Source organism: Equus przewalskii, chromosome 25, assembly GCF_037783145.1.
Source record: "Equus przewalskii isolate Varuska chromosome 25, EquPr2, whole genome shotgun sequence".
NCBI classification, from domain to species: domain Eukaryota; kingdom Metazoa; phylum Chordata; class Mammalia; order Perissodactyla; family Equidae; genus Equus; species Equus przewalskii.
Window position 1 is genome coordinate 799,583 of NC_091855.1, and position 12,192 is coordinate 811,774.

Below are 12,192 nucleotides of genomic sequence, written 5' to 3' on the forward strand. Positions count from 1 at the left end.
TTTGGGGTGTGAAATGGTACCATTTCATTTCAGGATCCTTGTTGGTCCACAGATGGCAGGGTTGGTGAGTAGGGAAGGAATACTATTACAGTGATTACATATGTTTCCATATCTCTAGTGCTATTCAAAATCCACAGAGAAACTCTAGATAAAACTCTGGGGAAGCTTAGGTGCCAAAGGAAATCTTCTGTCCCCTCCTTATTCCAAAACCATTGCAAGTCATACCATTAGCTGTGTATCAAGGCGAAGTGAAAGCACCAGTGCACACCTGCATCATGCTCTGAGCTTGAGAGCATCTTCTGTAATCCCAGCTTCATCTGGACAAGCTAAGTGACCTCAGGGTTTTGAGCCTGTTTTTCATCTGCGAAATAGGGATGATAATAGAGCCTATCTGATAGCACTGTGTGAATATTAAATGAGTGTATGTGTGTCTGTATACATAATTATACATATATTTATATACAAACATGCCTTAGAACAGAACCCAATACATAATGAGTACTGTATTATCGTATGATAATCAAGTTCTACTAGTTCTGAGTGGTATTCATTCATTCTTTCTTAATATGTGACATAGAATCAAGGACATTAGGTATAGTCATTAAATTTTGTACAAAGCCATTATGTTATTTGGCAAAGAACATATTTCAGTATACAACTGTATTGCACAATGCATTGAAAACTAAAAATTCCAAAGTGACTTATTATATCCTGATCATAATCTTATGGCTTTTTTGCCCTTTTTTTGTTGCAGTTTATCGAATTCGCAAGGTTTGGGCTGGTATGGCACCATGACGGGGTGTGGTGGCAACAGTTACGCCATCTCTCCCCACCTGAATGGACCCATGACAGATACTGCTCCTTTGCTCTTTACTTGTAATAATCTAGATATGAACAATCACCAGAGCATATACGGAACACCACAAAACTGACAGCGTTACCAAGTCGTGATTCTTCAGGTGTTTTTCATGAATGTGTATATTCAGCTTGTTTAAACTCCACCTACATGAACATTCCATTATCTGTTGCAACTGAAAGCAAAGCCTGGAAATGTGGCTGTGTTCAGCAGAGGACACAGCTGTTACTTTTGACGTCTTCACAGTAAAATATCATAAAATGGAAAGTTTGGAATGGGAGAAAAGAGGGAATAGATCTCAAGGCACTTGATGACCTCCAAACATCCTGACTTTGGAACATCAAATGCATATTTGCACTTTTATCTTTATTCTGAAAGAGTACACTGCAGATTCAGTCATACTCCAGTGTTCACACTGGGAAATTACGTTGTACACCAAATTAGGAGGCAATTTTCCTACAAAAATCAAAGCCTGTATATTCAGTGGTGTAATCTATGTGGAATTCTTACCCAATAAAAATTTTATAGTGTAAACAGTGCACAGAATTAAAGCATAAAAATGTACCGTTCTTGGGGCCGGCCTGGTGGCACAGCAGTTAAGTTTGCACATTCGACTTCAGCGGCCTGGGGTTCGCTGGTTCGGATCCTGGGTGCGGACCTATTCACCACTTGGCACGCCAAGCTGTGGTTGGCGTCCCACATATAAAGCAGAGGAAGATGGGCACGGTTGTTAGCTCAGGGCCAGGCTTCCTCAGCAAAAAGAGGAGGATTGGCAGCAGATGTTAGTTCAGGGCTAATCTTCCTCAAAAAAAATTAAAAATGTATCATTCTTTTTAAAAATTGAAAAAATATGTAATCATTGAAGTTAGTTCTCTTAAGCATGATTGTAAAATACCAACTGAAATTATTCAATCATTTTAAACAAATGATGTCCTTACAGTGATGACCAGCAGTGTTGTTTGGAAAGCCACAGTCATTTCTTCAAGAGGAAAGTATACCAGTGAAAATTATGTGGCTACTTTGAGTAGAATTGGTCAAGTGATTCTTTTGTATGATTAAGATATATATAGTAGTTTAAGCATGATTCTTCAAGAAAGCAATAGTGATTTTTGCATAGGGAGATTTTGGTAGAAACTTCTTGGGACTAAACAAGTTTACAGATGCATTTAAGAATTATTCATAAATGTACAATTCTAAATTAAAACATGAGTACGTTTTCAAAAGCATTCAATTTAGCTGAAACAAGATATAGCTGATCTTACCTATTTGAATCAGGATTGTCCTCAGGTAAATTAAATCATGATACACTATTGCAGTGAACTCAAGTGCAATACCTTGTAAGACGTGTAATTCCTCCTTTAGTTTGCACATCTTTGTATCTGGTATATGGGCAAAGCCAAATTAAATTTAATTCAAATTAATTCCAGCACTAGACTAAATGAGCAAACTTACATAAAGGTACTAACTAGGTAAGTGTAAAGCCAGTGGTTAACAATATGGGAATACTTTTAGAATTACATTAAAACTGTCTTGGATGTCCTATCCCAAATCTTAAAAAATATATATGGTAAGCTAAGGCAACAGTGAATTTTAAAATTCACTTTCTACCAGTCTCTATATGGAAAGAAGTAGATGCTGAATACCTCAAGATGCCAAGGGAACAGGCAACATTGGAAAGTTGTCACAACACTCTTAAAGACAACTGACTATATCCAATTTTCTGCTGACTTATTTCTTCAGAACTGGAACTAACACAACTGTCCTTTGCTGTCTTCTACTTTGATTAGAAAGTTGTTTCATGTCTACTCTTAAAATACCTTTCAACTTTTCATGATTGATTTAGTAACCTCACGTAAGTGTAACAGTAGGTGAAACCCCAAGGAATAAATAAAATCATTAATGCTTTTGGTCTTTGGAGTGGCTGATACACAGCCAAAGAAATTTCTTTTTTATCCCACAAAATGACTTTGAATTCAATCCGAAGCGTAAACTTACAGTTGTAAATGTTACTCTGGGTTAGCTTATAATAAGTTCTCTCATCGTAATCAAATTATTTTAAAATTTACAGTACAGAAGTTAACCTTGGTATTATTAACATCATTATGTGCACTTAACCGAGTATATTTCGATTACAATTTCAGTCGTTAGATTTTTTTTCAGAATGCCAACTATTTATTTCCTAATATGGTTAGGTATCTAATTATCTAGAGCTATCTGAAAAGATGTGTGTTGTCTTTGTTAATCCTCAGAGGTCAAAGTAATAAAGGAAATATTTTCTCATAAGGCTTCTCCAGATATAATGTTCCTATTGGACCAGACAAGTAAAGATTACTTTTTAAAAATATTTTGGATAAGATGACTTGGTTCTTTCAGCTGCATTAGTTGATTCTTCCAAATTTGAGATCAGTAAGTTTATTCTTATCACTGACTAAGGGTACCTGAATTCTTTCAATTGTCTCCTTCTTCACATCTCCCACAAGACATCACCAAAGACAAAGAAAGATGAGCTTCTGGCCCAGTTTTTGCTTAAAAATTCCAAAGCACTAGGAGCACTTTAAGTTTGGTCTCAAAAGGAGTTGTTTATAAAATCAAAGGGCTACCAACTGCCTGCTCATCCTGCACTGAAGCACACGACGACGGTTTCAGACCTCCCTTTTTGGTTCGTTAATTAGAACAGTGAATTTCATTGCTTAAGTGTGTAATTCTACAGTGACTAACAGTATTTGTTTTTATCGTTTCATTAGGGTGGCTATTAATTTTAATACTTTTACTACTCGTCATAGCTGGTTGTAGTTTTATGAAAGATGTAATTTATAGCTAAAGTGGCTTATTTATGCATAGCTGCCTTTTTTGTTGTTCAGCAGTGTTTCTCAGCTATATAATCAGTTTCAGACTGGTTTTTAAAAAGTATAGCTGTGGCCAATGAATGTATTTATTTGTTGTTTCACTAAATTGTAATAAAATACTACTGTTAAAAATAAAATTGTGCTTTTATGTGGAGCACATTATTGTTTTCTTAATCTCTCTTGATGGCCACACTGATTGAGTTTCTATCGTAAGAATCCTAATGCTACCAAAGAAAAGAGAAAAACATCAGGAATTACAAATGACAGTGTGCTGTTCGTGAGCTTATCATTACTGACATCTGGATGCCATGCCCCTTAGTATTATACACTAATCTGATATGAAATGCCATACACTTTAAAATACCAACATACTATTACATAGTACACATTTATTCAAACATTAAGGTAAGAAAAATCATTGTATGAAGTAATTTATAATACCTCTCCCCTTCCCCTTAGAATCTTAAATAGGAATAAATTTATCTAGCCCATAATCCTTGGCAGCTATTCTTTGATTATTCAAGAAATTCCTCAATGTTGCTGCCTTTTCCCTTGAAAGGAGACGGTTTTCGTCCGTAATGGACTGCTTTCATAGACTGCCAAATCCACACCAAATGTTGAATACAATTTCAGGAGCTTTATCGACCAAGTCCACAAATCCTTGGGGGTCCACTCGTCTTGCCGTAAGAATATTTGGAGTGAAGGAACGACCTCTAACAAAGTCACTTGAAAAGCACTTTATTCAACAAACAGTAAGTTTTCATATGCCAAAAAATATGCTATGGGGCTGCAAAAATGGAAAAAGTTCCTTTTCCTGCCCTTAAGGAGCTCACATTCTAGTAAAGGAGGCTTTAAAAAATAAAAATAATACAGCACAGTAAGTGACACAATAGAGGTAGGTTGTAATTACAGTGGTGACACAACAGAGGGAGTTAGAGGAGCAAGGGAGACTTCCCAGAGGTGGTGTCTGACGCTGGGCCTGCGAGGACACAGAAATTTTCTAGCAGGAGATGGACGACCAGGGCACTTGACACAAGGAGAGTGGCGCACACCAAGCTGGAGGCCTGACCGTGGTGCATTTGAGGAACTGTGAGTGTGTTTCATCAGAAAGCTGGGGGAGGGTAAACACCAAGCAAAGGGGTTTGGCTTTCTCCTGGAGGTGCATGAAGTCACTGAAGGGTGTTAAGCAGGAATGACACTGTTAGAGTGCTTCTAGAAAGCCTACCTTGGTAACATTGTGGAGCAAAAGAGAAGAGACAGGCTGGGTATAAGGAGACAGGTTAGTGCAGTACTCCAGGCAAGAGCAGTGAAAATGGAAAGACAGTGACGTGTCAGAGTTGGAGATGAAACCCGTAGCGCTTAGACACTGGCTGGATGACAGGGAAACAGGAGACGACCGAGCTAGAGAATTCAGATGACTGAAATGTACCAAGGCAGAAGAGTAGATTTTGGGGAGAACGATTGTTTTGAGACACACAGGTGTCCATGGGACAACCAGGTGAAGATATGCAGTAGGCAGATGGATTCAGAAATCTAGACTAAAGATAACAACTTAGAAATCATTGAACTAGAATTACCCTAGAGTGGAAGTGGTGGTGATCAGAGCAAGAGTGAAAGCTGGGAATGACATTTAAGGCATAAAAGAAAAGAGGCTAAAAAGGAGGCATCCAGGAGAAGTGAAACGAAGGGAGCGAAGGACTAAAGAAGGGCTGTGAAGACTGTCGAATGCAGGAAAGAAATCAAATAAAAAATGGGCTGTGACCTGAGCTGTGGATTTAGACGGGGTTTTAGACTTCAAAGGAAGAGACTGTGAAGAACTATAGGGCCAAAAGCCAGATTTTAGTTAAGGAGCAAGTGGGAGGAGACAATGTGAAGATAGGAATATTCTCTCAAAAAGACTGATAAAAAAAAAGGGTGGGACATAACACGAGAGTTAGGCTACACAGACAGAATTACCATTCGAACCCATCTACCGTACTTTCAGAGTACTACAAAGGTCCTTAAAATTTACATATGGTGCTCGCTTCATAGTCCTTTGAGTCTTTATTGGCAGGTTAACATCTTTCTTTTCCTGCCCTATTCAAATGAGGGGGAACAGGAAAGCAGGACATACATTGTTAAACTTAGCTCTGTGATTATTCATTTAAAATATACTGATTACATATTCATACATTCAATAAGTATTTATTGGATACCCATTACGTGCTTGGCACTACACCAGGCCTTAGGGACACAGAGAAGAAAAACCGTACAGCAGTGTAAAATGGCATTTCCGAACCATTATATAAATAAGCCCTGCTTTATTAGCACATGATTTCGAGGTATACAATTTCTTTTTTCCCAGCAATTACCATGTGATATAAATTCTTAAACCCCTTCAAATATTTTTATCTTTGAAGAGCTTCCACTAATGAAAACCTCCCAAAACTACAGTTTAATTTTAGGGAGAAAAAGGAGATAAACTTCATGTACAAAAGACAAAAGTTACCTGCCCTATGACCATACAGATCAAGCATTAATAAGGCAATAAAATTCAAAAAGAACTTGAGAGATTGGAACTCGAAATGATTCCTTTTTCTAAGGCTTATAGTAGTATAGTTCCAGGGAATTTTTTTAATTATTTGGTATTACACACTGAAGTATTTAGGGTTCAAATGGCATAATGCCTGTAACTGACTTTCAAATGACTGAGGAAACAACAGTCTCTGTGTGTGTATATACAGATAGAGCATTAAAGATAAAGCACGTGTGATCAGTGAATCTGGGTGGAAGAGTTTTGCACTATCCTGGAAACTCCTCTGTAAATCTGAAATTATATAAAAATAAAGTTTCCCCAAAATTCTGTACAGTATTAGGCAAAGTATTATGAGAATAAATATATAAATGTATTCAACTTTTCACAATGTTTAGAAATCCCCTATGCCTCTGAGTTGTCATTGTCCTTTTCTATACACCCAGACAAGTCAATCAAAGTAGCAATATAATCTAACAGAGATTGTTTCACACCAATGTATTCTAGGGTTGCCAGAGAAAACACAGGACTCCCGGTCAAATTTGAATTTTTAACAAGGAATAATTTTTTGGTATAAGTATACCCCAAATATTGCATGCAACATACTTATATTAAAAAACTATTTGTTGTTTCTCTGGAATTCAAATTTAGCTGGACATTCTGTATTTTTATTTACTAAACCTGGTAACCCTAAATGTATTGAAAAACTTTAAGCTATTAATTATGGGTCAGTCATGAGCCTCCTTAGCATTTTCCTATTAAACACTTGTCACATGGGCCATAGTTTTACTTATATTACATCTTCTTACACAAAATTCTAGTGTGAGACTTAAAATATTTACTTAGTTTTACCATACATGAATTTGATAATCTTAATTTTATTCAAAATTAAACTTTAAAATTTGTACCACATTACCAAAGTATTACTTTTACTCACAATGTTATTATACATAGACTTAACATAACTAAAAAAAATTGTTTACTTAAAACGACATAATTCTCCTTTTACAAAAGCAGCTTTATATAAAATGTTTGGTTTAAGACGTCACTGCTATTATGCCTTTGATTGAATTCCACTCTTTGGCCTCCAATGTCCACAAATAGGCACATTTCCACTGGTTTTCTTTAATGAATATTTTGTAACAACTTCCTGAAGTTTTCTAATTCTTTCACACTTGTAGAAATTCTGTAACCAAAAAAATTTCACTCAAAAACTATCTTAGATAACTTTTAAGTTATTCACTTTGCATTTTTAGAGCACAGAAAAATTCTTAAGTAATTTATTTCAACAAATTTAAAGGCGCATAATCAATTTAATCTATTTTGATGTACTTTAGTTCTTAATCTGACATGGTAAAACTAATATTGCCCAGAAATTAATTATTAAGTATTCATAACAGTATTAGTCATAAGTTTTAAATGTTAAAATACAGAATTATAAAGTACATAAATGTTAAAATATTTAGATATTTTAAGTATCCAAAGTATATTCATATGCTTGGTATTTTAAGTATGAAAGTATAAAGTATATAAGCCTTAAAATATGTATTTTAAGTAGGCATAAGGATATGAATTATATATTATAAGTATATAATCGTTACGCCATATTTAGTAAATATACAAAGAATCAAGCTTCTAGACAAGCTTTTAGACTACAGTGAGAATAGTAAATGCGTGCCCAAACTGCTTCCACTAGTTTTTATAAAAAGTAAAGTTAGTTCATTATTTTCAATGTACTTTAGCGCTGCTCTCCACTGTGAAAAAAGCAGCAGATACTCAGTGAGATAGAACTGTCAAGCTTCTGTGTACTAAAGAATAATTCTGAAGGTCAATTATTTCAAACCCAAAATAACAAATTGTAATTTTTTGAAAGTGAAGAAAAAATTAGAAAATGTTAGTTTTTATAAATCTCTGTATTCTTTACATATGTCAAGCGAGAAGGAAATGCAACTACACTTAAATTTTATAATGTAAGTTCATTTCAAGCTATGTTCTACAACTTTCTTACAAAAATGTTTATCATTCTCATAAAAATTAATTATTTTTAAAAGAATTATTAACCTTTTTACATAATGGTGAATTCACAAGGAAATTTTACATATACACCTGTATTAAACAATATGATTTTTCCAGGACCTTCAAAAAACTATTTGGGCAGCACAAAAGACTACTTTTAAATAATTAGAAAAAATATACACATTCAGTAAGATGACCATTGAAATTCAATGAGTAAATTAATCATGATCATCAAAGTCCACAAAGGAAATAAAGAATATCATCTGATGATCGTTATGTGTCTCCATACTCAAAGTACTTCCTAAGACCACGGAATTCTGTAGTGAGATAATTTCACTAAAAAGGATCTTTCTTACCCAATTTTACCTGAGAGTATACATGTTGCATTAGACTTACGTGGTAGCAGAAACAATTTCAGAACATTCAAACTAACCTTCCAAATGCATTAAATAAAGATACAATTTCTTGTCTGGTTAGATGGAATTCATAACTGGGCCCACTTTCTGGCATATTTGCTATCAGTTTCTCAGAAAACAAGATCTTCAAAGCAGTACCCAAACCCTGAGTCTATTATAAAAATAAGAAAAAAGAAAATCAGAAAATTCTTTGTGCAAAAAAAGAAAAATCATCAATTCTTTGTGTGAAGAATAAAAGGATCGCGCCAGATGTGCTTACCTGAAGCTTTCCCCACAGTCGGCATTTCAAACAACCAACGCAATCCATGATTCTTGAAATATTTCTAAAATGCAGACGAAAGTCCTCCTAAAAACAATTTAAAAAACTTTACTAAGATGGAGTATTACAGTCAAGCACTAAGTTCTCTCTGCGTGCCTTCTATGTGCCAAACACTGCAAGGCGCCGTGCAGCACGACAAAAGGGGAGAGAGTTAAATTCGGCATTCGCTGAGCATGGCCAACACCAGAGTCTCCATACAGACAATTTCTTCTCCACCACAAATCCAAAAGTACACATTACCGTAATCTACACCTAACGAATTAAAAAGACAAGGTTCAGAGAGGTGAGTCACCTTGCCTAAATTCCCAGATCTAGTAAACAGCAAACTTAGACCTCAGGCCTGCCTGACTCAGAAGCTGAACTTCACTAAAAAGAGGGGCCAGCCCCTCGGCCATGTGGTTGGGGTTCTGCGCGCTCCACTTTGGCAGCCAGGGGTTTCAGGGGTTCACATCCCGGATGTGGACCTACTCCACTCATCAGCCAGGCTGTGGCAGCATCCCACACACAAGGTAGAGGAAGACTGGCAAAGATGTTAGCTCAGGGCAAATCTTCCTCACAAACAAAAAAAAGAGAGGGGGAGGGATAGAAAAATAAAAATCTTTGGTTTCATCATAGTTATATTAAAGCCCTTCTTTCTGGCATTAATTAGGTAAAACAATCAGGTCTTTTATTAGTAATAGCAGCAGCAGCAGTAGTAGTTTCATGCAGAAATATACAAAAGACAATGAACATCCATGTGCCCTTCACCAAGTTTTAGAAAGAATCCTTTACAAGTACAGTTGAAGCCCTCAGTGTATCCCTCCCAAGTCCTACTTCCCACCCTGTGTAACTATTCTGTATTTGGTGTTTATTGTTCCCTTTTTTGCTTTTTATACTTTTAATATATGTGTATATATCCGTGAGCCCCAGGTCTGTTGTTCATAATAGGGCAACATGCACCAAGCTCGTCCAAAAGTAGTGTAAGTCCTTAAGGAAGGAGGAGAAAAGAAGGGAGACCTAGAAGACATCCTTCTTTGACTCCAGCGGAAATCACTAACTGATCCTGCAAGTGGCTCCCTCTGGCCTGGCCTTACCCTGGAATCCCATGTTTACAGCACTTTCCATATGAGGTTTGACACATGTTTCAGACAGACTATCCATTACACCAACTGGCCTAGATTTGGGGAGCACACAGTGTTTCTCCTTTTTTTAATGCGATAAACCACACTCTGGCCTCAACTAGAAGAGAAAAGGACCAAAGATCTAAGAATGGGAATAAATCAGCAAAGACTGGAATGCACTATTCAGCACAGCACTCGGCCCACTCGGGGATGGTCTCTCCCCAGATGCTTTACTCAGCTGGAGACTGAAGCAGCTGTAACATGTAAAAGATCCTTAATAGATAGCAGAGCTCATATCCTTATTAATACAAAGGCCAAATTATTAACATTAATTATTATCCATATGCTAGCAATATTCCATATCTTGTGTTTTTGTACCTTTTGGACTGAGTTCAGTAAGAGGTAATCCTAATTTTAAACCTACTTTTAAAAGACATTTACCCAGTAATATTACCCTAAGGAGAGTTTGGTGATCTGATCTGAGGTTTCCTATAAACTTGTATTTCAACCTTAAATTAAAGAAAAAAATCACACTTTTAATAAGAACAGGGTACTAAAATTACTCTGAGGTACACGTCCCCATCTTGTAAGGGGGTGCCCGCTGCAGGATTTCATAGTTGCTATGAGGGCCCACAAAATGCTTATGTAAACAAGCACTGTGCAGACAGAATAAATAGCTCACATGTGCGCACTATGAACTCCAAATGGATATAAATGTGATGATCAATGAAACAACTTTTACTCAAAAAATGGTATTAAATGCAGAGTGGCTTTTTGGCAATTATATTTTCACAATCAATAGATACTAAAAATACCACTGTCATGGGGAAAGGCCTTGAAAGTTTGTGACTAAAGAGACTCTCATACTTGTAAAGGTTGGAAACCTCTGTTCTAAAAGACTGCGCTTGCTTCTGCAGACATTATCTAAACTCAGTATTTGAATCTGTGTTAATTCACATCCTTGACCGTGGCAGCTCTTGAGTAAACTTTTATATGGCATACACAGAGAGTTAGCATGGTTGCTTACAAGAGCCAAAATAACACCGTAAAATAAAAACCAAGCACAAGTGCTTATGTAAATTCATTATACGAAAACCAAATTAATAAGCTAGAAACTTACTAAATGAGGAGCAATTCCTTGTGACTTCCACAAATAACAATGTCCAAAACCTGAGTGTAAGTATTCCACAGTTATCTTAGATGAGAAAATTTTACGATCCTTAAAATAACCAGAACCTAAACGGCTCAGCCTCCTAGCTCATGTACACGGTGTGTAGGTCAACACTCAATTCGTCAGCAGGCAGAGGTGAGGCGTGACGCGGGCAAACACTGTAACTGACGCTCAACAAGACCAACTGACCAAGACCAACTCCCACCCAAGTCTCAAGCGTCTTAAAAGCCTTCAAGATCCTACTCCACTTTGAACTCTCTTTCCTGCAAATCTTCTATTTCTAACCATACAGTGATAGAGTATAAAGGAGACGAGATTTTAAAATGAACTTATAAATGTGACTATTCAAATCAACCCTTTTTAAAAAGTAAATATCTGATATTAACAAGTTTTCTTGTTTTCTTACCCCTTCTTATAAAAGAATTCAGAAAAATTATCTGTTAAACTTTCATAGGACATCAAAGCTGAGTGTTTCAGAGTTTTGATAAAGGTAAAACATTGTGAGATATTCTAATCCGCACAATATAGAAAGAGTGTATGCCAAAACACCCTCCAATAAGCCAACAAGCATACTAAAAAGAAGGAAGATAGCAAAAATAGAAGGAAAAAGTCTCATTACATCATCTTCCAAGTTCCTGGAAGCTGTTTGGGAAGTTATATAAGTATACTATTTCTGGGTATATATTTCTAGTAAGAATGCTTTAAGTAGGAGGTATGGGAGGTCAAAAATAACTATCATCTAATGGCAAAAATACTGAGTGCAAAAAAGTATTTTGTTTGCAAGCTTCATAAAATCAGGTTTTTTCATTACATAAAGAAACAAAGAACGAGAAAAAAAGGAAGATTGTTTGTTACAAATATGCTGATGAAATCAGATCAAGCCCATTGCTACTGAGGTCCACCTGCCTTTACTTATCTACAGCTTTGTAACTGAGAACAGTCACAGAATCTTACTT

The 12,192-nt window shown here is 36.1% G+C and overlaps 2 protein-coding genes across 4 annotated transcripts in view; one reads left to right on the forward strand and one right to left on the reverse strand.

Annotated features, from left to right (window-relative positions):
- Positions 1-3,856, forward strand: part of GPR137C (G protein-coupled receptor 137C) — a 68,997-nt gene extending 65,141 nt beyond the window's left edge. The window contains exon 7 of the mRNA XM_008544488.2: positions 755-3,856. Within this exon, the coding sequence (XP_008542710.2) occupies positions 755-932 (178 nt within the window). The 3' untranslated portion in view covers positions 933-3,856. The remainder of the gene's footprint in view (positions 1-754) is intronic.
- A 568-nt stretch (positions 3,857-4,424) lies between these two features.
- ERO1A (endoplasmic reticulum oxidoreductase 1 alpha) overlaps positions 4,425-12,192 on the reverse strand; it is a 52,078-nt gene continuing 44,310 nt past the window's right edge. For all 3 annotated transcript variants that reach the window (XM_070593071.1, XM_070593069.1, XM_070593068.1), the window contains 3 exons: positions 8,906-8,992; positions 8,664-8,797; positions 4,425-7,400 (listed from right to left, as the gene is read on the reverse strand). In XM_070593071.1, the coding sequence (XP_070449172.1) occupies positions 7,340-7,400; positions 8,664-8,797; positions 8,906-8,992 (282 nt within the window). In that variant the 3' untranslated portion in view covers positions 4,425-7,339. The remainder of the gene's footprint in view (positions 7,401-8,663; positions 8,798-8,905; positions 8,993-12,192) is intronic.